Consider the following 23,110-nt stretch of genomic DNA (forward strand, 5'->3'; position numbering starts at 1 on the left):
ACGTGGAATCAGCAGATAACTCCTCAGATGGAAATGTGGGAGCTTTGTGGCATCTGTCTGTAGCTTTACAAGGATAAGCTTGCTCATGGAGGCTGAGGAGGTGAATGTGGAAGGACACCTGGGTCACTCTGCATTGATGCTGGTGGAACAGAGGGGTTCTGTCACTGGGCCCAGAGGATTTCAGATTGCTGGGTTTGCAGCAGCGATCAGGGCTACACTCAGGCAAAATTCCAGCCCTGGGATTTACTACATCCTTGTGCTGCTCTGCCTTGGGTGCCATCTACATTAATTCAAACCCTGTTTTCTGTCCTGCATGACAGATTGCAGGAGCAGTTTCCCTTGGGTTTTCAGTCACTGTGTGTCCAAACAGCGTCTCCAGATTTTTGGGTGATGAGTTCAAAATAATCCAAGCCTAATTCCAGTGATTCATTTTGTGGTTATTCAACATGAAATGCCCTCAGGTGTCAGATTTCCAGAGGGGTTAAACACTCACAACTCAAACGATTCAGTAGCTCTAAAATACTGTTACAAAACCATGGGAAGATCATATTTAACCTAGAGAAATTCAGCAAGACATTTCTGAGCTAACTACCCATCATCCCTTCTAATAAAGGAAGAATCTGTCAGACCAACTTCAACCAAGTGTATTACCCAACTTCACAGGGAACTGAAACATTGGTCACAATGTGGGGAAAAAATGGGGAGCATTTAGAGGTTAAGCTGATTTTCAGTGCGTCTGTTCAGATTTTCTTTCCCCTGATTGTTAACTGAAGAGCACTTCAGCACTGTACAGCAGTGTCTTAATTCACTTAACTCTGTTTTCTCATAGGATAGAAATTAACCCAAACATAACTTTAAATATTCCAAAAATAACATAGTTACCATGATATCAGCCACTCACTGTTTTATTGGCTTCTGTGTTACCTCTGTGTCCGACCAGAGCTTGCTTCCCACTGTGTCCAGTTCTGTGCCCTGGTTTCCAGCCATACATACTTCTATTCTCTGCATGGCTGCATTTTTTTCACTAATTCTGGCTGTTCTGAGGCTTCAGGTGCCTTCAGTCCCCTCATTTCAGCAACTGAGGAATTATTTTGGGCATGATTCCAGAGAGCAGTCAAAAAATACTTGAATTCCCTGTCCTTAAGGTAGTCAGGGCTAATATGAGATTTTCTTATGGGAAAAGTAAGCATAGCTGGTAAAATGCATAGAAGTAAAATTTAATTTGATTTCTTGTCATCTCCATATATCATACTTCCCTTTTCTCTTGCTGCTTCACTCCCACCTATTCTCATAATCTGCAAATTACTTTAGTCTGAGATATTTCCTGTGTGTTAACTGCATTGCATTGGCTGCCAATTCAGTTTTCTGTTTCTGCACTTGCATTTGTATTTAGGAAACATGATGAAAATTAATATCATAATTACACCATTCAAGCAAATCATATGAATTAGATCTGTGTGTAGCCAGCCAAAAATATCTGTGGTTGTCATCGGAGTGTGCATCTTTCCCTCCCAGCAGCATCATCAGGCAGTGCTGTGCTTTAAGGGCAGCCGGCAGCTGAGAACCAGAGTGCCCCATCCCAGACGGAACCTGGGCAAGCAGAGGGAAGAACTGCTCCCTGTGTTACTCCATGGGCAGGGACTGCGCAAAGGAAGAACAAAAACCAAACTCCTTTCCTTTGTAAGCACCACCTTTTAACTTGCTCCCAAAATATTTATTCTGATTTCCTCAAAGGCCTTGCAGAACTGTGGCACTGTTCATCCTGAACAAGCTTCTAACCAAACAAGGCACTAAAGCCACGCACCTTTTGTACCTGCCCGGCTGCAATGTCCTTTTTACCCAAACCTGAGTATTTGTGTGCTCCAGCCCCAGAGCAGGGCAGCTCCTGCTCCCTCAGGGTCCGTGTGGCGCTGCTGTGTTTCCTGCCCTGTGCTCTCTGCTCAGCCCAGCTCTCCCTGGCAGCTCCCCACGCTCACCCACCCAGGAGGCAGCAGGAGCCCCTTGGCTGTGCCGTAGAACGAGCTGCAGGGAAATTCATGGAACCCTGCTGGAACCTTCCCCAGAGCAGCTGCTTGTTATCAAACGGAACCCTGCGTAACCCACCCAGGCCATTCATCACTCCCAGCTCCAGGGTCAGACCTGCTAACGGCCTGGGCAGCTGCTGTGAGAGGTCTCACATCATTTCCTGTCAGATTTGTCTCCAAAGCACAGCCAGGGTGCCTGAGAGATCAGCTGCTCGTCCCACACACCTCTGTAACTGCAGAAACTCTGGACTGTGTGCTTCTTTAAATTCAATGAGACAATGTAGCTGCTTTATTGCAGAATATCAGGGAAAATCAACCGGGTGAAATTTGAATTATTGCTTGTGCTGGGATCTGAGCAGATTTCTGTCCAGGCTATTTTCACATTCCCATTTAGTCTGGACTCGGACTTAATTGCTGGAGCACAGACCTCTTTTATTTCAGAGGGGCCTGCTTGCATTTTTTAAAGTCTAAAGTCTATGATGAGTTAAGACAAATCATAACTAACCTTTCTTCCAGGGAAGTAAACAACAACTTCATTGAATTTGATGCCATGCTAGTTACATTATTAAAATAATGTCAGACTGTAAAAAGCAATGTCCATGTGGTGGAGGTTAGGATTTTTCCTTTGTCATTGCACAACTGACAAAGAAAGTAGAAGTGACAATTTTGTGACTCAGTTAAAAACTGAATCTGTCACTTGTGGAGTAATAATTGGAGAAGAATTAAAATTTCTAGCTAAGAAAGCTCCTGTGTGTCTGCAGAAACCCACTAGAGGAAGCTGTGACACTTTCACCGCCAGAACAGAAAAGATGGCATTAATGCTTCCATAGAATCAACCAGCACCCCTCAGAAGGGAAGGAATCAAAGCCAGCTGCTGCAGTGTGCTCCTGCAGATACTTCATGCTCAATACTCATGCTGCACACAACTTTTTGTGCCACTCCAAGACCTTTTGAAGTTACTCACATTCTGCCATTAGCTTCAAAGGGAAACAAGATTTGCCTAGCAAAACAATCAAGAGCTGCAACTATTTACTGGCAAATTAATTCAGGGCAGCTTTGGTTGCAACAGCTACAGAATTTAGCAAGATGATTGAACTGTGTCAGTGCTGTGTTCTGCAAAGGGCCAAATTCACACACTTCAAACACAAAGGATAATGAACCCCCAACCCATCAGAATCACAGATGGCTGAATGGGTTGGGTTGGAGCAGCTTTAACAGTTCATCTGTTGGGAGGAGAGGGGAGGTGCTGAGGAGGTTGTTGGGTGCATGTTGGGAGTGGACCCCTTCCACTGCCCCAGGTTGTTCTGAACCCATCCAACCTCCCTTAAACCCTTCCAGGGATCCAGGGGCAGCCACAGCTGCTCTGGGCACCTGTGCCAGGGCTGCCCACCCTCACAGGCAGGAATTCCTTCCCAATATCCCACCCAAACCCCCTCCTGTCAGTGTGAAGCCATTGCCCTTGTCCTTCACCCCAGGCCCCTGTGAATGGTCCCTCCCTCCTTTGCTGTAGGCTCTCTTTGCAGCCCAGGACACCATTTTCAGTAACATGCTGTACAGAACAGATTCCTCTGAGGCGAATGGGGCTGGGACACCTTTTGTACATCCAGCTTGCACACTTACCTCATGCACATACATTAAGACAGCGAATTTTATAAAGATATTTATTGTGCAAGAATGATCTTCATGCTCATTTACAATGAAATAATTAGTTTTAACAAATAATCGTGCCATTGCTTAATTTCAACTCTAAACAGAATATTTACATTCAAGTTTACATCTTTGTTCAAGTTCCATGTACAATGTTGTCAGAATTAAGCAAGAATGCATCTTCAAATCAATGGTTTTCTGTTGGTTTTTTTTTACAATAGACTATCATCACCTTTCAGACTTTTACTGGAAATGACAAATTTCCTGTCTGTGCAGTACCCTTATTTCCCAGCTACAGCACTGGAAAAGAACAAAAAGACCCCAGCGGAACCAGTGTCAGACACAAATCAATCTCCAATTAGCCAGGCACTCAAACAGGAAGAGGCTGCAGGATAACCTCTGCACAACTCATTTTTGGGGGACTGTTTGTGTCATCCTTGAAACAGATCCTGCCACAGGAAAATGAACCTCAGGACAATTCTTTCTCAGAGTCTTAACGAACGAAAAGATCTGCTTTGTCAATACTGAAGGGAACCTCTTGTGTTAGCACCAGACACACCCTGAACTCTTGGTTGTGTTCTGGGGTTTTTTTGTCCCACCACAGGGATGCCCAGGATCACAGCATTGTGGTCTGGCAGCTTTTAAAAAACAATTAAAGAAACAAATAACACTCCCCAGCTCCCAAATATAAAAACAACAACAATGTAAGAAAACATACTTTCAATGAGCAGAAATTCAAGCTGTAACTTTTTGGTACTGCTTTTTCTCTCCACACTCTATGATGTAAAGGAATTCCAGAGTCCAGCCCACATTTCCTTGGCCTGCACACAAATCTCTCCCTTGTTCATCAAAGGTTTCCAGCCCAGACTTCTCAGGCACCTCCCTCCCACCCTGACCTGAGACAGACAGACAGACAGACAACACTCACACTCAGATATGGTTCCGAATGACAACTCAGCATGGTCCCACTGAACAGCTCAAAATGGAACAGAACTTTTCCTTCCTTCCTTCCTTCCACAGTTCCATGAGATGCCTGCTGTTCTAATCCACGTTCTCCTGTGAGTGCTTCATGTGCTGCCTGGTTTCACAGAGGCCAGAAGAGGAATAAAGCAGCAGAGCACAGCTGCCAGCTCCTGCTCTGACTCACCTCAGTCACACACAACAGAAAGAGTGATTGTCCTGGGGTCGGGCCGTGCATCCACGGACAGACACTGACTTTGAAGATGCAAACGCAGCGATTCCATGAATCCACGGACAGACACTGACTTTGAAGATGCAAACGCAGCGATTCCCCGCTGTGAGCGGCCCTGGTGCAGCACTGTGCCCTCACGTGGTGACGTCCCCAGCAGAGCCCGCGGGCTGGGCCGCGGCCACAGGAGCCGGCACGGGCAGCGCCTCCAGCTCCGACTCGCGCACGAAGATCACGGCGTCGCCGCTGACGTTGATCAGACACTGCGCCTGCGGAGGACAGCGCACAGTCACCAACACCAAACACCAACCTGCCACAGTCACCAAACAGCCACAGGTACCAAACACCAACCTGCCACAGTCACCAAACAGCCACAGGTACACAACAACTAACAACAACCTGCCACAGTCACCAAACAGCCACAGGTACCGAACACCAACCTGCCACAGGTACCCAACAACAAACACCAACCTGCCACAGTCACCAACAACAAACACCAACCTGCCACAGTCACCAAACAGCCACAGGTACCAAACACCAACCTGCCACACACCGTGCTCGCTTAGAGCTGCTAATGCACCTGCACAGAAAAATCAACACGGATCCAGAGCAGGACAAATTACTGCAATTCATTGCTGAGGGAACCTGTGCCAGCTCCTTTTCTATGTGCTCTCTTGTGTGCTACCAAACATGCAGGTGGATTCCTGGGAGACCAGCACAGTGAAATATCTGCACAACCTGCTTTCCTTACTGTTTTGAATAAATTTAATTTACTGAATATTCTGCTATTGTCTTCACAAATCAAGGTTTGTCCCTTTATGTACTAAATGGAGCATTTTACATCAGCAGCTCCAGGTACTTTAGATGGAGTTAGGATGGAAATCCTACACTGCAACATCAGAAACATCAAGAAAGTTCTGCACGACTGTGCAACAGTCTCCTGCAATTTACTTATTCTAGCAAGCTTGGTTCTTTTATCTATCTGGGTATTTATGAAACATCCTCATAATTTTGTGTTAATACAAGAACACTCTTGGATTCTTCAAACATAATCCAAGATATCAAGAAATGTTGTGCAGCTCTGGCTTTACAGCACTACTAGTTTTTTAAGACATAAAATGCACATTTGTATCATACTGACCACAAGAGCACTTGTCATTTCACACCCCAGTGTACCTGATTTTTGTTTGGGTTCTCCATGAAAACACACTGCTTCATTATGTATGACACAACTGCATTCCCTCCCAGAGCTGCAACGTGGGCTCTCACCATGGCAAACACTTCAGCAATGAAGGCGTGCAGGAAGCCACTGACACCACCCTCCTGCAATGGAAAAAAGACATCACAGATGGCACTGGGCCTGGCTACAAGATGCTGGGTGCTTCTCTTACACATCTATCAGCTGAAAAACTCAGTGAGTCCCACATGGTGGGAGGGCTTCAAAGCCATTCCTGTTTGAAGGGTCAGTCCCAAATCAACGGAGAGAGACCATTCACAGGGGCCTGGAGTGACAGACAAGATGGAACAGGATGGGATCCTTGCTGGGATCTGCTGCCACAGACACCAAAGCTCATCAGCTACTGAATCTGTACCTACACAATCTGCACAATGTCCTGCGACCATTTCCCTGCTCTGACATCCTTTTGAAAACACTGTCCTTTTCACACATGGATTTCTCAAGTTAGAAGGGGAAGGTAAAAGTAACTTGCAAGATCTAAACAAAATGTTTGTCTGATCCAAGTTTCTCTAGAGAGTTCCCAGCCTATTTTCAGGAAGACTGATCATTTTTATTAACATCTGCTCTGTAATTTCAGCAATGTGTAATTGGAAAAAACCAGCAAACTCTTCAGCTCTGACAAGCCAGGCAAGAAGTACACTCTTCTTCTGTGGCCAAAAGCAAAGATACAGCTACTTCCCAAAAGGACAGGAAAATTAAAAGGAACATGGCTTGCATTTTGACATGCTCAGAGATTATCTGTTTTCCCAACGCAGAATGGAGCTCAGGGATTGAACCTCACCTCTAAGCTGGTTGCATGGTCACAGACTCATGGTGTAATTTTTGATGCTCAAAACACAAAGTTTAGTTACAGAGAATGCACAGAATGTAATGTTGAAAGTCAGCATAACATTATCTATGATATGGGCAATGATATATTAACCAAAGAATTAACCAAATACACTGTGAACCTTCCTCACTGAGCTTGCTAAATGAGAGAAGAATAGATGACTTATGTTTTTCTTTAGCATTTAATTTGGGCTCAAACGATCCCAACTTCTGCCACTGCTGGTCAAAGACACATTTTTTCCATAGAGTTCTGTTTAAGAACTCACCGGTTTAGTGTTCTACCCAAATCAGCAGCAGTGGCAATTGTTACCTAACCCCTTCCTAGCAGAGCCAAACAGAAATGGCTTCATGCGCTCCGTGACAACAGCAGCACAAAGGAACTCGCTCTGCACTCAGCACCTTCCCCCAAGTGACACAAGTTCTACTCCCTGGCTGTGCCACAGCTCAACCCAAACCTCTGATTCCTACAAGTAACACAAACTTGCTCCCTGGCACAAACGGCAGCCCTGCCACGCAGCTCACCTCGCGCAAGGAAGTGGTTTCTCGAATAAAAAACATGTTGATTATCCCAAGGTATTTGGTTATTTTCGCCCCAGGGAGGAAGGAAAGAGGAGTCATCTTAACAACTGAGACAGTGGAATTGGTGCCCGACGGGACGGAACGGTGCCTCAAGTACCCCTCAGCCAACGGGCTTGCCTTTTCAAGGGAAGGAGCTGAAAAACGGGAAAAAACAGCAGGAAATAACTATCGAGATGCATCAGTGCTCCTCAAAACACAACAACTCTTCTTTATGGCTTTCCAAATAGCTTGGTGACAACATTCAGCTGCCTGTGATGCTCAGCCACATACGTGAGAAAGGAAATCATCATGCAAAGCATGCAAAAGGAGACAAGAAGCTGGAATGGCATTTATTGAGAGTGGCATTCCTGCGAAAGGAAAACATCGAGGCGAGCAGCTGCACACACAACCGTCAGTTATAATGTGAAGGTAAAGGAAAAAGTGCCAACATTTGGAAACATGTATTCTGCTGGAAGAACAAATTATAGGAAGTGTGAAAGTTGTTGTGTTTCCCCAGTGCAGCATTTTCCATTAAAACAGGTATTAATCTCTGCTAATTTAAGCAAGATAGTCAGACCTGTGGCCAAAGAACTGCTGAAAACCAACTCACCACTTGCTAATTTAGTGATCATTGCCTTGACTGTCCCCTTGGTGATTGCTTCCTGTTTCTCACCCCCAATTTTCCAAGATCATACATACACCTACATCCATGCAGCGGATGTTATACAATTAGTAGGCGTACACACGTATGGAGAACTAATTACAGCAAGACTTCATTTGGCTTTTTACGCTACGGTTCATCAACCCTACGTGAGGTTACAGAACAATGCCAGCAGTTTTCACCCTCGCACGAGATCTGCAGCGCTCCTGCCGGGCAGGGCACTCCCCTAGTCACCACTGGGAAATCAGAGATGTGTCTGAGATTATCAGAACGGGGTAGAAACAGCCGCCTACTTGTCTTAATTGATCCGCGCCTTATGGTCTGAGCTTTCAGTTTAATGAGCTCTATCCAGCTGTTGCATCTGTCTGCAAAGGAACTGTAATCAACTGACGTTGCTGGAAACACAGACAGAAAAACAAAAGAAAAAAAACAGAAAAAAATATATGGATGATGTCTCTTGCTCATCTCAGCGCTCCTTTTTGAGGAGGCAATGCTTCCTGACAGAGAGAACGACCATCCGTGTGCAGCTCCGGCTAAGAGCAAAAGTTACAGGCTGGGCTTGGACTGCTCCAAACCAAAGTACCAAAGTACCCATTTCTGGTGGTGTCCCAGCTCTGAACCACTGCCTGAGTGGGACTTCAGCACTGGAAAAACATGCAAATACAGTCATTAAGGACTTATGCTAGATTAGGTTTTTTTATAATCTCAATTTAGGATGTAAGTTATGGCTTTTTAAACTTGATTTAAGCCTTTTTTAATTTTCGTTGCTTTTTTTCCCTTACAAAGAGCTGCTGATCAGGATTTAAATTTCCCAAATGTCTTTATCAATAACTAACCTACAGAGTGAAAAAAGAAAAACCTTTGGTGATGAGGATAAGAGTCACAAACTGAAACAACACCTCTGTTTAAACACAAATGAGTTTGCCTTAGAGAACACTCTCCCCTGTCCCACATCCTCCCTCCAACACCCCTCCCACTAGCATTACAATAAGAGTAAGAGTTGTTTCTGCTATGACTTTTGGTATTAGTTGCAGGGTGTTTGCACATCTTTAAAAAAAAGGGGGGGTTGCAAACTCCGTTTCTTCATTATCCTGAAGAAACGGGAGGAACACATGCTAACTTCAAATCAACACAGGCAAAGCAGCTCTCTGCCCAGGGACTCATTGTCTGTCACATCAGGTAACATCAATGTACCCGACAGAGAGGCTGTCATTACCACAAATCTAACTTCATCATGAAAAACCACACCAAAATATTAGGATCTCATTAAGCCACACCAGAGCATGCACTCTCAGTTAAGTAGTAAACACTTCCTGGAGTAAGACTCATCCAAAAAGAGTACACCAATATCCCAAGAATGCTCATTCTGTTCTGGCAGATGGCTACATTAAGGAAACTCACCTCTCTGAGCAGCAGGAATACCTGTGTGGGAGCTTGCACCCTCCAGGGCTTCTAACAAAACAAAATTAATTGCGTTCAGATCATCTATTAGGCAGTTACAGGACAACAGCTTCCAAGAAAGATGGCAGGGACTATTTCCAAGGGCCTGGAGTGAAGGGCAGGGGGAATGGCCTCACACTGCCAGAGGGCAGGGCTGGATGGGATACTGGGAATTGGGAATGGTTCCCTGCAGGGTGGGCAGCCCTGGCACAGCTGTGGCTGCCCTGCATCCCTGGCAGTGCCCCAGGCCAGGCTGGACACTGGGGCTGGAGCACCTGGGACAGTGGCAGGGATCCCTGCCATGGCACGGGTGGAATGGGATGGGATTTAAGGTCCCTTCCAACCCAAACTGCTCCACGATTCTGTGACACTTAAAAAGATTTTAAGGTCAAGTATGAAAAAATCCCACCCTCTACACAGTATCCTGTGTACTGTGATAACAGAGCTAGTGTAAATAATTCACTTACTAAATCTACCTTGCAATTTTAATATGTTTATTCATCAAAGGTCACTACTGTATAAGACTGTAAACCAGTATTTCTAAAACAACAATCCTACAGAAAAGTAGAGATATGTTAAATAATCTGTTAAGCAAATGTAACTACAACGAGGTTGTGAAGAAATGACAGATGGAATAATTTTGAGGCTGAGCTGCTCTGCCCACAGCCCGATCTGGGATGTGGAGAGCAGAGGGAAAGGGGTGCACGGGAACAGGCTGCCCTCCTCTGGCACTGCCCAGCAATGGCCACAGACACCAGCAGAAAGCTCTGGAGAGCTGCTCGTTTTGAAAATAAAAACGTAGCAAATCAAAAGTTAAGCATTAAAAAAAAAAATCAGTAAGAATTTTTTGCTGAAATTAATCTGGCCTCTGAAAATACAAGTAAGTGTGGAAGGCACTCTTCTTTACACAAAAAAAGTAACAGGCAAAAAAAGGAGCTCAAACATTTACAGTAACTCCCAGATATTTAATTTCCTCCCAGTAACCATTTTGGTAGATAATCCAACAAGGGAGAAGGAATTAAAGACAGCTGATTTCAATGAATTGAATCTTTAATGCAGCCATAGAAGAAGTGTGACAGCCATTCTTGAACTGCAGCTCTCTCTCAGGTAAAATAAAGCAGCTGGTTGACAGCTGCAGTGTGCTGCACTGCACAGATTATTTACTATACAAGGTTAGGCTCCTTTCACTCAAAGGAAATTTGCATGCAATCAGTATCTGGCAGATGAAGGATTTCCCAGCATGAAAACAATGAGATTAATTCTGAGAGGCTGAGGAAACATGAGGTACTTTATATGGCCATTTCCATATGGGACAAGGCTAATTATCAGGTAATCGGTAGTTCTGTCAGATGACACCCAACACCCAGTGCCTTGCAGCACCTTCAATATTCTAAATGCAAAGACAGGAAATATAGACAGAATGATCAGCCAAGCCATCTTCTGTGACTCTCAAAAAATTCCACAACAGGAGTGAATGTACCCATTATGCTGAGGCAGCAAAGCACATTTAAAGCCTGTGAAGTACAGATATTTTAAAGCCTCTACAACTATGAAAGAGCAGAACTCAAAACCCATAAAAAACAACAGCTGAATATTCTTCCCCTTAACTGACCTTTAGCTGGAGAGAATGGTTGAGAAGAAAGGGGGTCAGAGGAAAGTTCCAAGGGAAACTGGAGCTGTTCTTCATTATCTGTAGATGCTTCAAGAAAGAAAACATGGCCAACTGATAATTAACCCCAAAATAAGATTTGCCAGTAATTACAAGCAAAGTCAGTTTAGCCAGGTCTGACTTGAGCAGGTATTTTCAGCATGTGCATAAAGTGATGCAGTTCTGCAAAAACAAATCCAGCTGCAACACTGAACAGAGCCTGTATTCCACTGAACAGGATTTGAAGTTTTTAGGAGAAAAATGAAGGCCATTCATGCATTTTTATTGTGATTCTGCAGTTGGATCTATGTCAGCTATCATAATAAAGGTTACCACTTATTTCACAAGAAAGGAAACACCTCACTCTACTGAAGAAGTCAGCTGTAACTAATGTTTTAGAAACATGTGGCTCTGTTCCAGTCTTTAACTCCAGTCTGAAGATTGAGTGTGCCCAGAGTTCTGTCTGAACCCCCACTGCAGACTGCACACTTGCATTTCCAGCATGAGCTGCTGCTTCATTGGCAAGGTGACATCTGCAGACCACAGCAGTCTGTTCCATGTGCTCCACTGAACTCCAAAACTATTACTGGCCTGTCCCAAGAGTTTGCAGAAGGCTGGGGTTTTTTTAAATTATTGCAAATAATTTATTTTCCACCTTCTTCAAGTACAGACAAACTTTATACTTATAAGAACAAGTATTCCCTGATGATTTACACATGTTCCAAAATACAACAGAAATATCATCATCTGTTACACCAACCTTTTAATCAAAGTAGTATCATAGAATAAGAAAGTATTAGAAATTTGCTGATTATTGAAAATAAATACATAATACTTGATAAGTAAGTAATTCTGCTGGACGTCAAGTACATGAACTCTAAAAAACCTCTATGTGGAAAGACCCTCTCTGAAAAATATGTATATTTGAACTTGATGATCCTTGTGGGTCCCTTCCAGCTCAAAATATTCTGTGCTCTGTGATTGTACATGTAACTGAAATCACAATCCAGACTCATTAGGCACTGGGGATAAAAAGGAAAGATTCCTCACAATATTTACCTCTTTGCTGTGATTTTTCTGTAGGTGCTTTGTTGGCTTGTAGTGCTTGGTTTTTGTCATATGTAATGGCAACAGCTGTGACTGCAATCTGCAAATCAGGAATATTTGGCACATTAGCTAAGTTGATCTCTTGTGCAATCTGAAAAATAATTTTGCAAACAAGCAGTTCTTTGCATAGAAACATAATAAGGAAAAACCACCTAAGAATTCAGCAGCCATTTTTTGCTGAAATTAAGAGGTAGCAGTAAATCAAACCCTGGCCCAGGTTACCCTGAGCAGCAAACACTGCCCAGGGCTGTGCCTGGAGGCAGCAATTCCCTCACCTGAACCCATTCCCAATCCCTCATCTGATCCAGCCCATCCCAACCCCTTACCTGAACCCCAGTTCCCCCAGTCCCTCACCTGCACCAGCCCATCCCAATCCCTCACCTGCACCAGCTCATCCTCGGGCAGAGCCACGGTGAAGTTGACGTGGCAGAGGCAGCAGGGCACCATGGAGCGCAGCTTGAAATACAAACTCTGATGGAGACAGGAGAGCATTTGTGTTACTCAGGGAAAAAGGGGGGTTTATGTCAGGGAAATCAGGCATCACAACTCTCTTCATAGCACAAGTCCCCTAATGATATTAATCTTTTCTTGAAGAAGTACATTTGTGCAGTCAGGACAGAATGCCATTTACTGTGGAGCTGTCTATTTCTAGAGTACCCTGCTGGTCAAAGGACTCCTTCAGGTTCCACAAGCTCTGAATTCCCTAATATACCAAAACAGGCTGAACCTATCTTTACAGAAACTCATCAGCTAATTACAGACACTGCAGTCTGTTTCCAAAATTATGAGGCACATGTTAATTTCAGGGCAGCTGAATTTTCCTTGGCCCCATTTGAACACATAAAAAAATATTTGAAATAAGATTCTTACCTTCAGCAGATTCTCACAGAGATCATTAAAGTTCTTATTGAGTGTTTGATTTGTTGGGTTAATGTTGCTTAATCTGGACACTCTAACTGCTGTGAACATCTGAATTAGAAACAAACATAGAGATTTTTGGCCAACACATGCAAATATATGTTATCCACTGTCTTAAACCCACATTCATAAAGAAGGAAAATAATGTAAAATATGTTAACATTTATGTTCAATAAGTAACAAAATAAGTTACCTAAGCAAGACAATCAATAATCTGTTCCCTTTAAGGGGCTTCAAACCCAGCCAAACCTTTCAAAAAGCCAAAACCATGAAGTTCAAATTTACTGTAATTACTTTCGTATTTCCATATTAGATTATTTGTTACATGACAGCATTTAAAAAAACCAAAAGCCCAGGTTCTCATACCTTATTGTTCTTACCAAAATACTACTTTTATTTCTGTCACAAGGGTGTCCTTTGAATTTAGCTTTCAAAATATATATTTAAATTACTACAGCATATTTCAAAACAATTTGGCAAAAGTTTCAATTTTGAATAACCTTACTTGAATTTCCGATGTCCAGTTATTTATACCAGGCATAATTTCTGTGTTGCAACTGTAGAAACCTGTGAAGAAAATACTTGTGAAAAAATTATATTTTATACACTGCAACATAAAAATACTCAAAGGAAACACACGTGACAAGGCTTTGCAACTATTTTCCCTCCTGTGGTTTTGAATATTAGACCAGAAATGAGATCAACATCCAAGAAAAAACACAGAATCCTTGTAGGAGGGGCCAACACCCCAAATCCACAACTGCTCCACCTATTTCTATTAGATAAACCATGCACAAACGAGGAAACTTTTTAAAAGGTGTGATATGAAAAGCTCAAAAGCCAACCTTTACCAGAGAGCACAGTAAAGGCTGTAAAGGAGCTACAGCAGTGACTGACTGCAAATGAAAAACAGAATTATAATGCCTAAACAGCACAGTAAAATAATTTATTATTAGGACTAGGCAAAGAGGGATAAAATGCTTCATTTTCACAGTGAACACATCTGTAATTCTGGATTTGGTGCTTCACACACGTTCATAACTCACATGCAGAAGAGGATAACACAAGATGATGGCTGATGGCCTTAATTCAGAGCAGTAAAATCAATTGCAGCAGAACTGCATACTCAGCGAGGAGTAAAAGAACTGGTGATAGTAATGGATAATGCAAGGACAGTTCTGAGCTGATACTACAAGATTAACACTGGTATCAGTTATTGGGAAGGAAACCACGACTTTCTCAGAAGAAACACAGGGAAATTCACAATGAAAAGCAGAAGGACAAGCACAAATCAAATGTCCAGAGCAATTTCTACATAATAGACACCTATATTTGCCTCTTATCCTGATCCACCAGTTCTGCTGGGAAAGGTATGACATATCTATACAACAAGAAATGGCATAAAGACAACTGATAGCAGGCAATAATTAGTTCTCCATTCTACTTTCATTACCCTGAAACCTGCAAATCCATAATTCAGTCTAAAAACCTTCAGAAACAGCAATATTGTCAGTTCTCTTGGAACTTTTAAAATAATTTTTAATAAAGCTGTAATATTTTGTCATTTTGCAGCCTACAGCATAAATGAGAAAAATATGGTTGTAACCATACCAGAAGGTGGTGGAACATCTGTCAGTAAAGAATGCACATCTTCCATTGCATCCGTGTCATCAATCTGCAAAAAGGGAATAACTGAGAAAATCAGGTTGCTGTGCCAGTAGGAAGCTTCCAAAAGCAATCACTCAACCTCCATCCCATCCAACCTTTACCACTCTAATTTCAGATCAGACTGAGAGCCCTGCTAGCTGCTGTAAACATTCTGGTGTGCCTTGACATCCATCCTGTCCTACTGCCCTCCAAGAGATCCACATCTACCAATAACTGCCAACATTTTCTTATCCAGTGTTTGAAAAATGGTTTATAATTTAACTCCAGTACTGAAGGGTTTTCTGTCAAGTGATGTGTCTCCTTCTCCCTCTCCATGTAAAAGGGGTTGTCTTTTTCTTTCCTTCAAAAAACAACCCAAAAGCTAACCAAAACCAACCCAGGTATCTTCAGCTCTCATAACTGCCTGCTCAGCCTCCTTCAGCACACCCTCAGCACAATGAAATTTTTATTACTTTTTCTTATATAGCTCAGTGAACAATGATTTTCCTCTTGAAAGCCTGGTCAGGAGTTCAACTTCTGGAATATTGTTTCTGATATCCAATTAATCATAAACCAAACTTCTCAAATAAGACAGTAGTGAATGATTCCACAGATAAAAAGTAATTTTTTTTCTATAAATGCCTTACAAAAATCCTCAATTTTTTACAAAGGTATTTGACCCTTTTTGCAAAAGCACCAACCAATCTAAATTTATTATCCCCAACTCTCCCAACCTGTTATTTTTTCACTCTCCTTTCACACTTCTCTTTTCAAACAAACCCCTGTTATAGTGCTCCCTCATTCCTCCTATCTACAGCCTTTCTTCCAGATTATTTTCCATGAAGATGGTGATTTGTGAGGATTAACAAAGCCTCAGAAGTACCTCAGGCTGCAGTTGCAGGCTGCATTTTGAAGTGGATTTTAGTCAGTGATAGGCATTTGTACTGTCTGTCTCTACAGGATGACCAAACTCCAGCCCTTGTTCAACACTTGCTGTGGCATTAAAGGCTTCAAAGCACACAATGCTCAATTGTCTTTGAATTTCAGTGGAGAGAGAGGTAACAGAAACCTACACCCTTTCTTTGTCTGCAGGTGTTGCTCTCTCTGCTTGCAGCTGTAGAAAGAACTGGAAGGTATTGTCACAAGCTGTGAATTCTTAAATTGTGAAAAGCAATAGCTGAAATTCAAAAAATCTTTTATGTGCTGTCTTGGCACATGCAGGTTTTTGAATGCTTTGAATACATCCCATTCTGGAAACTAATAATTCTGAATGTTCATCTACCACATTAAGAGCTTTGAAACAGGAGGAAAATACAACCTTTTTATTTGCTAGATATAAAGTGTGACAACACAGAACCTCAGTGTTTATGAAAATAGATCTTGAGTTTTTCATTAGTCTGATCTGCTGCTTGAAGCAAGCAGAAGGACATTTCTTAACAGCTCTTAATTATTAATCTAGAGACTGCTACATATTCATGAACAGCAGGGCAATCTTTTTTCACATAGTCTGTAGACAGCTGTGCTTTAAGCAAATAGAGCAAGGAAAAGAGAGACAAAGCAAATCTGATACTTCCCTTTTTCTACTGATACAGAAGGGAAAAATTCATAAACAATCTAGGAACTGTTCTTGGAGATGAGCAAGAAAATTTTTTTAAATATATATTTCAGGAGAAGAAAAGCATGAACATGAATAGGGCAAATGTTTATCACCTCCAAGACAAAAGCATCCTTCTTCCCATGTGAAAGGTCAAGCTCTGTAACTTCATCAGAGCTTTCTGACTGAGATCTCAACAGCCTGGAACGCTGTCTTGGCTCTGGAATGGGAGACCCAATAATTTCTTCAGGTAACTCCTAAAAAGAAAGTAAGAATTAACAGATGTTCTGCCCAGCTTAAAAAAAATTCAACTCTCCACAAGTTGTTAACAATTCTAACAATCAGATCATTCTGAAAATCATTCTACTGAGAAATACATCTAAATAATGCCACAGTGATTTGGCTATGTGGCAAAGGGATCTGAGAATTCCAGCAGCTTTCCAAAATCCAGTGAAAGAACTCTGTATCTCTATTCGTAAATAAAACTATTCGTAAATAAATTTCTGTTCCGAATGGCTCAGTAAGAAAAAATGGATATGCAGTGCATCTATTTGAATCAGAATGCTTTATTTTTTAAGAACCAAAGATTTACTTACTGGAGGATTAATCTCATAGAGTTCCTTGTTCTTTGCTATTGTATCATTTATTTTCTTTTGCATATGGGATATGTGCTGCTCATAGGTGCCATCGTTTGGAGTCTTGCCAGCAATCTGAATGCCTCCAGGTGTGGGCAGAGCTGCTAAATACACACCTGTTGCAGACTTTTCAGCAGTCACAAAGAAAAAGACAAGTGTATGAGCATGAATTCCTGATATTTTCATATAAAGCTTTCCGTAATCCTTGTGCTACAACAGCATTGTAACATGCAAATTACAGCAGCACCTCTTGTAAATAAACAAATGGATCTTTCTCTTTTGTTCACTTATGAAAAATTTCACTATTCTTTTAGAAAACTCCCTCTTTTCCATTTCTCACGGTGGAACTCTGAAACTTGCCTAAAAATTCCAAACAAACTAAAAATTAAAGCCTCTGCCCCAGTATGTCCTGCATAAGTAAATAGTTTTTTCAATTTTTTTGAAGATCTGAAATTTGGCCAAACCATTTAGAGCATCAGTGAGGTTGTGAGAATCCCATTTCCATTTTCAGGAGACATAGTGGAAGACAAAAGAAGATAGCAGCCAGAATTACCCCAGCATCCCTGATGCAGGAAGAAGCAGCAAATTCACTAATCTAATCTAGCATGAAAGAATGGGGTTAGAAAATATTGTTAATGAACATCTCTTGACTTTCTCAAATCTATAATTTATTTCTTCAGCTCCATCAAAGAAGAGGCAACGGAACTTCCCCTTGTTGCCAAATAACCAAAAGATTTCCTGACAGGCTTAATTGACCTTATTTGTCATGGAACTGCAAATTCAGTTTGAAGAACAGGGATCTCTGACAGGACCTTTAAAGAATACCATCTTTTTCTACAATTTGTGCCAATTAACTGTTTGAAGTTTCTTTTTCTCTCATCCTCTTTTTACTCGTCTCATCTTTTACCGTTTTCAAGCTATTTGAATCTTCTTCTGCTGGTTATGAAGGACAAGTCCGTCCTGATTTTACAATAATTAAGATACCGGCTCTTAAAATGACATTTTAATATGTCTGATGACTCTGAATCCCACAACACTTGCACGTTTCCCTGAACAAATACTGTAAGAAAGCAGAAGCAGCCCAGGATCCCAGCAGTACTTACTGCCAAGCCCATCAGCATGTTCTCCCCCACAGTGATCTGAATTCTGAGCCCAAAGAGGGCATTCATTCCCCTCAGCTTGAGTTTGTTCATCAGCTGCGTGTGCACTTCGTACTCCATGAAGGGCAGCAGGTTGCTGATGGAGGTGGCGTTGGCCTCAGCCTGAGCTTTCTTCTTCAGCCGGCACAGCCTGGAGCAGGAGCACAGACAGGGCTCTGGCAGGGCTGGGGAGGGCCAGGGGGAGCCTCTGCAACCCCCTCCCCACTGGATAACCCAGGGCAGCTCCATGAACCATCTGCAATTCTCACTGCATAACCCAGGGCAGCTCCATGAACCATCTGCATTCTCACTGCATAACCCAGGGCAGCTCCATGAACCATCTGCATTCTCACTGCATAACCCAGGGCAGCTCCATGAACCATCTGCAATTCTCACTGCATAACCCAGGGCAGCTCCATAAACCATCTGCAATTCTCACTGCATAACCCAGGGCAGCTCCATGAACCATCTGCATTCTCACTGCATAACCCAGGGCAGCTCCTTTAACATCTGCAATTCTCACTGCATAACCCAGGGCAGCTCCTTTAACATCTGCAATTCTCACTGCATAACCCAGGGCAGCTCCATGAACCATCTGCAATTCTCACTGCATAACCCAGGGCAGCTCCATGAACCATCTGCATTCTCACTGCATAACCCAGGGCAGCTCCATGAACCATCTGCAATTCCCTCCCCACTGGATAACCCAGGGCAGCTCCATGAACCATCTGCATTCTCACTGCATAACCCAGGGCAGCTCCTTTAACATCTGCAACCCCCTCCCCACTGGATAAGCCAGTGCAGCCTCTTTCCAATTCCTCTAGATTGCTGCAGCAGTACAATAAAGTGCCAGCTCTTTACAGGAACTCCTTGAGACAGTGCCATCTGAAAACTTCTATTTTCAGCTCTTCTTCTAGTAAGAGCCCCCATGCAAACATCTGCTTCTCTTGCTGCAAGCCTCAAACACTTCAGGCACAAGTACAAAAAATTACTACTGTAATTTCTAGTGGTAGAACTTTTACAATTCCTATTCATACAGTTATTCAAGTCACACATTGGAAAGAAGAAAAAATCCCACACCTAAGTGCCGTCACAGCTGAAGCATTAGCCATATTTATCTGAAAAGAATAAAACAGAGCATAGCAATCCCATCTCTGACTACATGTTAATCATCTTCCTCTCTTTGGGTTTGGTCCTACAAGCTGAAATTCAAAGCCCACACCAGTGCAGTGATACTTTGAGAGAGAAATGTTATTTAGGAACACATGCCAATTGCAGGTTTTAGATTATAAGGTTTGATGCCACATTGGATTTTTAGCAACAGGAATTCTTCCAGAGGTCTCCAAAACTGCACTAGACTAGAAGGAATGATTTTGACAGATACCTGGCTTGAATGAGACATCCCTTCCCAATAACTATTGCCTCTACAGGAAGGTCGATTGTGGTGAAAAGGACATCAGGAACTTTTTGCTTCCTGCAGTTGTAACAGTAAGTGAGGTGGGCAGGAAATGGCATGTTCAATTCATCATATGGGATATGGCAAAATCCACAACCTGGCGGTGAAGCTTCTTCAATCCTAAAAACACATAATGGAGAGAAAGCTTAAAACATCTGCACCTTGTTAACCATGCTCAGTCAGTGCACATGTGAATAAACACCTACAGAGAGCTGCTCAAATCATCCACCACAACTGAACTCTGCTCCATTACACCAGGCTGACAAGTGTTACAATACACCAACCACAAGAAGAAAAGGGTGCACACTGCTTGCTAAAATGCCATCAATAGAACTTGCATTGAAACTTCTTATGCAGGGATTGAGAAAAAGGACATTCAGTGACCAACAACTCATAAAAACCTGGAACACCACTGAGCTGGCTTGAAGCAGTTTAACTTCCAAATATAATCCACGATACAACACTTGTACACAGAATTGGCTGTACCAAACACACCAAAAAATTCTCTTTTTCTCATTGTGTCCAAAACCCCATAAGAGCAGAATACAAACATCAAACCAAACATCCTTTAGAGAGGCAGCACAATAAGGTAAAATGAATTATTTCCTTATAACCCTGGAATGACCACTATAAAGTTATGAACAGGGAAAGCACAGGCCAACTGCATCACTGCAAATGGATTCTGTTTCACATCAACAATTCTCAGGGATTTTGAAGATGTGCTTAATCAAGTCTATCAGATTTGGAACATTAGTTATCATAAGACTTGGCAAACAGATTTAGTGTTGAGCATGAGCTTTGTCTGTTTTACCTCTCTCTGGCACTTCTAATCCATGCCACAACTCTTAGTAGCCCCAAAATACATGTTTTGAAAAAGTGGTATTTTCTTTATGTTACAAACACGGTATTTCTTTCTCTCTGTCATACAGTGACCACAAAACCAAGTATTTTAGTTCTGGCTACAGTTTTTAAAACTGTATCTACACTAGAAGACAATGGTCTTCTGCTAACAAAGTAAAAGAATAATAAATTCTAAATAAACCATGTCGACTGGTTCACTATGGAAAAAGCAATGCAAGTGCTAAAGTGTAAGGAATAGCCTTGCTTACAACTACAATTATCCCTTGAAATATTTGATTACTATCCTGATGAATACATAATAAATTACCAATAAGCATTAATTAATCTTTTTTTCCCCAAAAATAACTTTGTGGCATGGCTCATTGTTCAAATTCTATTTGCAAGAGCAGAAACAAAGGGAAACTTCAGTTTCATGCTTTTGTTCATCAACTTCAATAAACACATACCTATTTTGGAAAAACCTGGCATCATATTTGTTTAATAACCCAGCTACTTTATCTCCCGCACATAGATATTATTTAATGGAGCAGATATACACACATTACAGACACAGCCACTTTTGGCTTATGCAAGTTATCAAACATCTGTCATTTTTTGTGGTGTGATACAAAACAGAGAAAAGAGACCTGAAGAGCAGCGAAGGAGAAAACTGAGTTATGGTCTGTGTTAGTAGTCAAACGTGTTACCTTATTGAGACTGTTAGAAATAAAAACAGAGTATCTAAGTGGGTGCAGAGCTCCATTACTCCCGTGGTGGTTGTTGTTAGTGAAAAGCAGTAAAGTGGTTGGTCCCGCATCCTGCACTGTAACACTGTAACCTACCCTAATAGAGAAGAACTATCTTGGCTCTGAGGAAAAAAATCAACCTCTCCCTTGTCTGACCCTATGGAAAAGAAGCCAGGCTGCCATGACAACCTTTGTTCCAAACAGCCTTCCATGGTGCCATCCTGAAGGAACCTAGGGTTCAGTACAGCTGCTGTGCCAGATGCGGACAAAATACAGACCTCTTCACTATAAGAGAAAAGAACAACAACACAGTGAATTCCTGCTGCTCAGGGGCTGCTTTCACAGCACATCATCAGAGCCAAAGGCTGCTACAAGTCTCAGTGCAGTTCTGTGCACTTGTGCAATTCTACCCCTTAAAAATCACAATCCTCTTCTGGTACTTAAACCACAGCCATTGCCTAAGTACAAGGTGAAGGAGGATTGCACAGAGAGACTTGAGAGCTTTGTCTCATGTCACAAATAATGTAACAAGACAGAGGCTACCCAGGTTTAAGTATGCTTTTCAGTTCTGTGGTTAAAAATGCAAAGAAATACAGCAAACCAAGTAAACATTAAAAAAAAAAAGCATAATTTTTACCAAAGTAAAAGGGAAGTTGAGAGCCCCAGCATCTTATTAACTTTCAATTTTCAAAATGAACTTTCAATTTTCACAACTCAACACTGACAAGGGTGCTTCTTGAAGGATAAAAAGTGGCAAAACAGTAAAATTTTACTAGGAAGAATTACAAAAATGGTACATTTTGCATGTAAAGTAAACAGCCATACTTAAGATTTAGCAGAGTTCAAGCTCTCAGAACGACCACAGAGCTTTAATAATTCTCAAGTTGTTAAATAAAAAAACATCTAGCATTCAGTATAAAATACTATACGGAAAAAAAAATAGAGAAAATTTTTCCCATGTTTTCTAGAATGACACACTTGTCTTTTTTTTTTTGTTCTTGTTTCTCTTTCCAAAATAATTTTTCATACATAACACGTCTGGCAGACCAGAACTTACACAGGTTTGTGCTTTGAGCATGGAATAAAGCTGAACTGGCAATACAGTATAGGAATTCCAATAAATATTTTATCAACAATCAAACACTACCACATTCAATTCCTTTAGAGAAATGCAAGCACCAAATAACCCAGTACCTGACTGCCTATGCTCTAAACATTTTTTGCCCATAGTTAGGGTAGGAAAAAGCATACAAACTATTAATGCTAATTACAAGGAGACTGACAAGCAAAGGAATAAATGCTTCATGTTGGTGTGTTATCCCTCAGTGATGGAGCAATTGAGGAAAATAGGGTAAACCAAAACTTCTCCAACTCCTCTCCTTAAAAAACCAAATTTTTAGTGCTTTCACCTTAAAACATTTAGGCAAAATCAGTTTGAAAGGAAATAAATTCAGATGTTGGAATTTGCTTGCTGCTTCCCAAATGCAATTCAAAATAGTGAACCAGAGTAATTTTCTGTTTAATATCAGCAGACACACCTGGCTCCAGGACAAGCTTGTTTTGGGCCTGAAATGTGAAATCTTCCATTTAAGTTCTGGTCTGCCAGTTGTTATCCAATAATGAAACTTCAATACATAAACTTTTAGGAATATTCTTAATTATTTAGGTAGATTAGATTTAGAAAACTTCATGGATAAATTAATACCGATACTACAAAAACTGTAAGTTCTAGTTTAAAATAAAAAAATTGTACCATTTATTAGAAAAAACTTAAAACTCAGATCTAAACATATATA

General features: G+C 41.7%; 1 protein-coding gene across 22 annotated transcripts in view; it reads right to left on the minus strand.

Annotated features, from left to right (window-relative positions):
* Positions 1 to 4,989: 4,989 nt before the first annotated feature.
* C2CD5 (C2 calcium dependent domain containing 5) overlaps positions 4,990 to 23,110 on the minus strand; it is a 52,268-nt gene continuing 34,147 nt past the window's right edge. For 5 of the 22 annotated variants that reach the window (XM_054282207.1, XM_054282202.1, XM_054282220.1 and 2 more), the window contains 16 exons: positions 21,504 to 21,599; positions 19,657 to 19,848; positions 18,237 to 18,423; positions 17,095 to 17,259; positions 16,615 to 16,755; positions 14,869 to 14,932; positions 13,763 to 13,824; positions 13,210 to 13,308; positions 12,721 to 12,810; positions 12,292 to 12,379; positions 11,197 to 11,283; positions 9,546 to 9,596; positions 8,438 to 8,539; positions 7,448 to 7,638; positions 6,037 to 6,183; positions 4,990 to 5,129 (listed from right to left, as the gene is read on the minus strand). In XM_054282207.1, coding sequence (XP_054138182.1) covers positions 4,998 to 5,129; positions 6,037 to 6,183; positions 7,448 to 7,638; positions 8,438 to 8,539; positions 9,546 to 9,596; positions 11,197 to 11,283; positions 12,292 to 12,379; positions 12,721 to 12,810; positions 13,210 to 13,308; positions 13,763 to 13,824; positions 14,869 to 14,932; positions 16,615 to 16,755; positions 17,095 to 17,259; positions 18,237 to 18,423; positions 19,657 to 19,848; positions 21,504 to 21,599 — 1,894 coding nt within the window. In that variant the 3' untranslated portion in view covers positions 4,990 to 4,997. Of the gene's footprint in view, positions 5,130 to 6,036; positions 6,184 to 7,447; positions 7,639 to 8,437; positions 8,540 to 9,545; positions 9,597 to 11,196; positions 11,284 to 12,291; positions 12,380 to 12,720; positions 12,811 to 13,209; positions 13,309 to 13,762; positions 13,825 to 14,868; positions 14,933 to 16,614; positions 16,756 to 17,094; positions 17,260 to 18,236; positions 18,424 to 19,656; positions 19,849 to 21,410; positions 21,600 to 23,110 lie in introns of all 22 variants that reach the window. The other 17 variants (XM_054282210.1, XM_054282212.1, XM_054282206.1 and 14 more) reach the window with 8 other exon arrangements.

Source organism: Melozone crissalis, unplaced genomic scaffold (assembly GCF_028551555.1).
Source record: "Melozone crissalis strain CALT ecotype California unplaced genomic scaffold, PUWL_Pcris_2 ptg000033l_1, whole genome shotgun sequence".
In the NCBI taxonomy this organism is placed as follows: domain Eukaryota; kingdom Metazoa; phylum Chordata; class Aves; order Passeriformes; family Passerellidae; genus Melozone; species Melozone crissalis.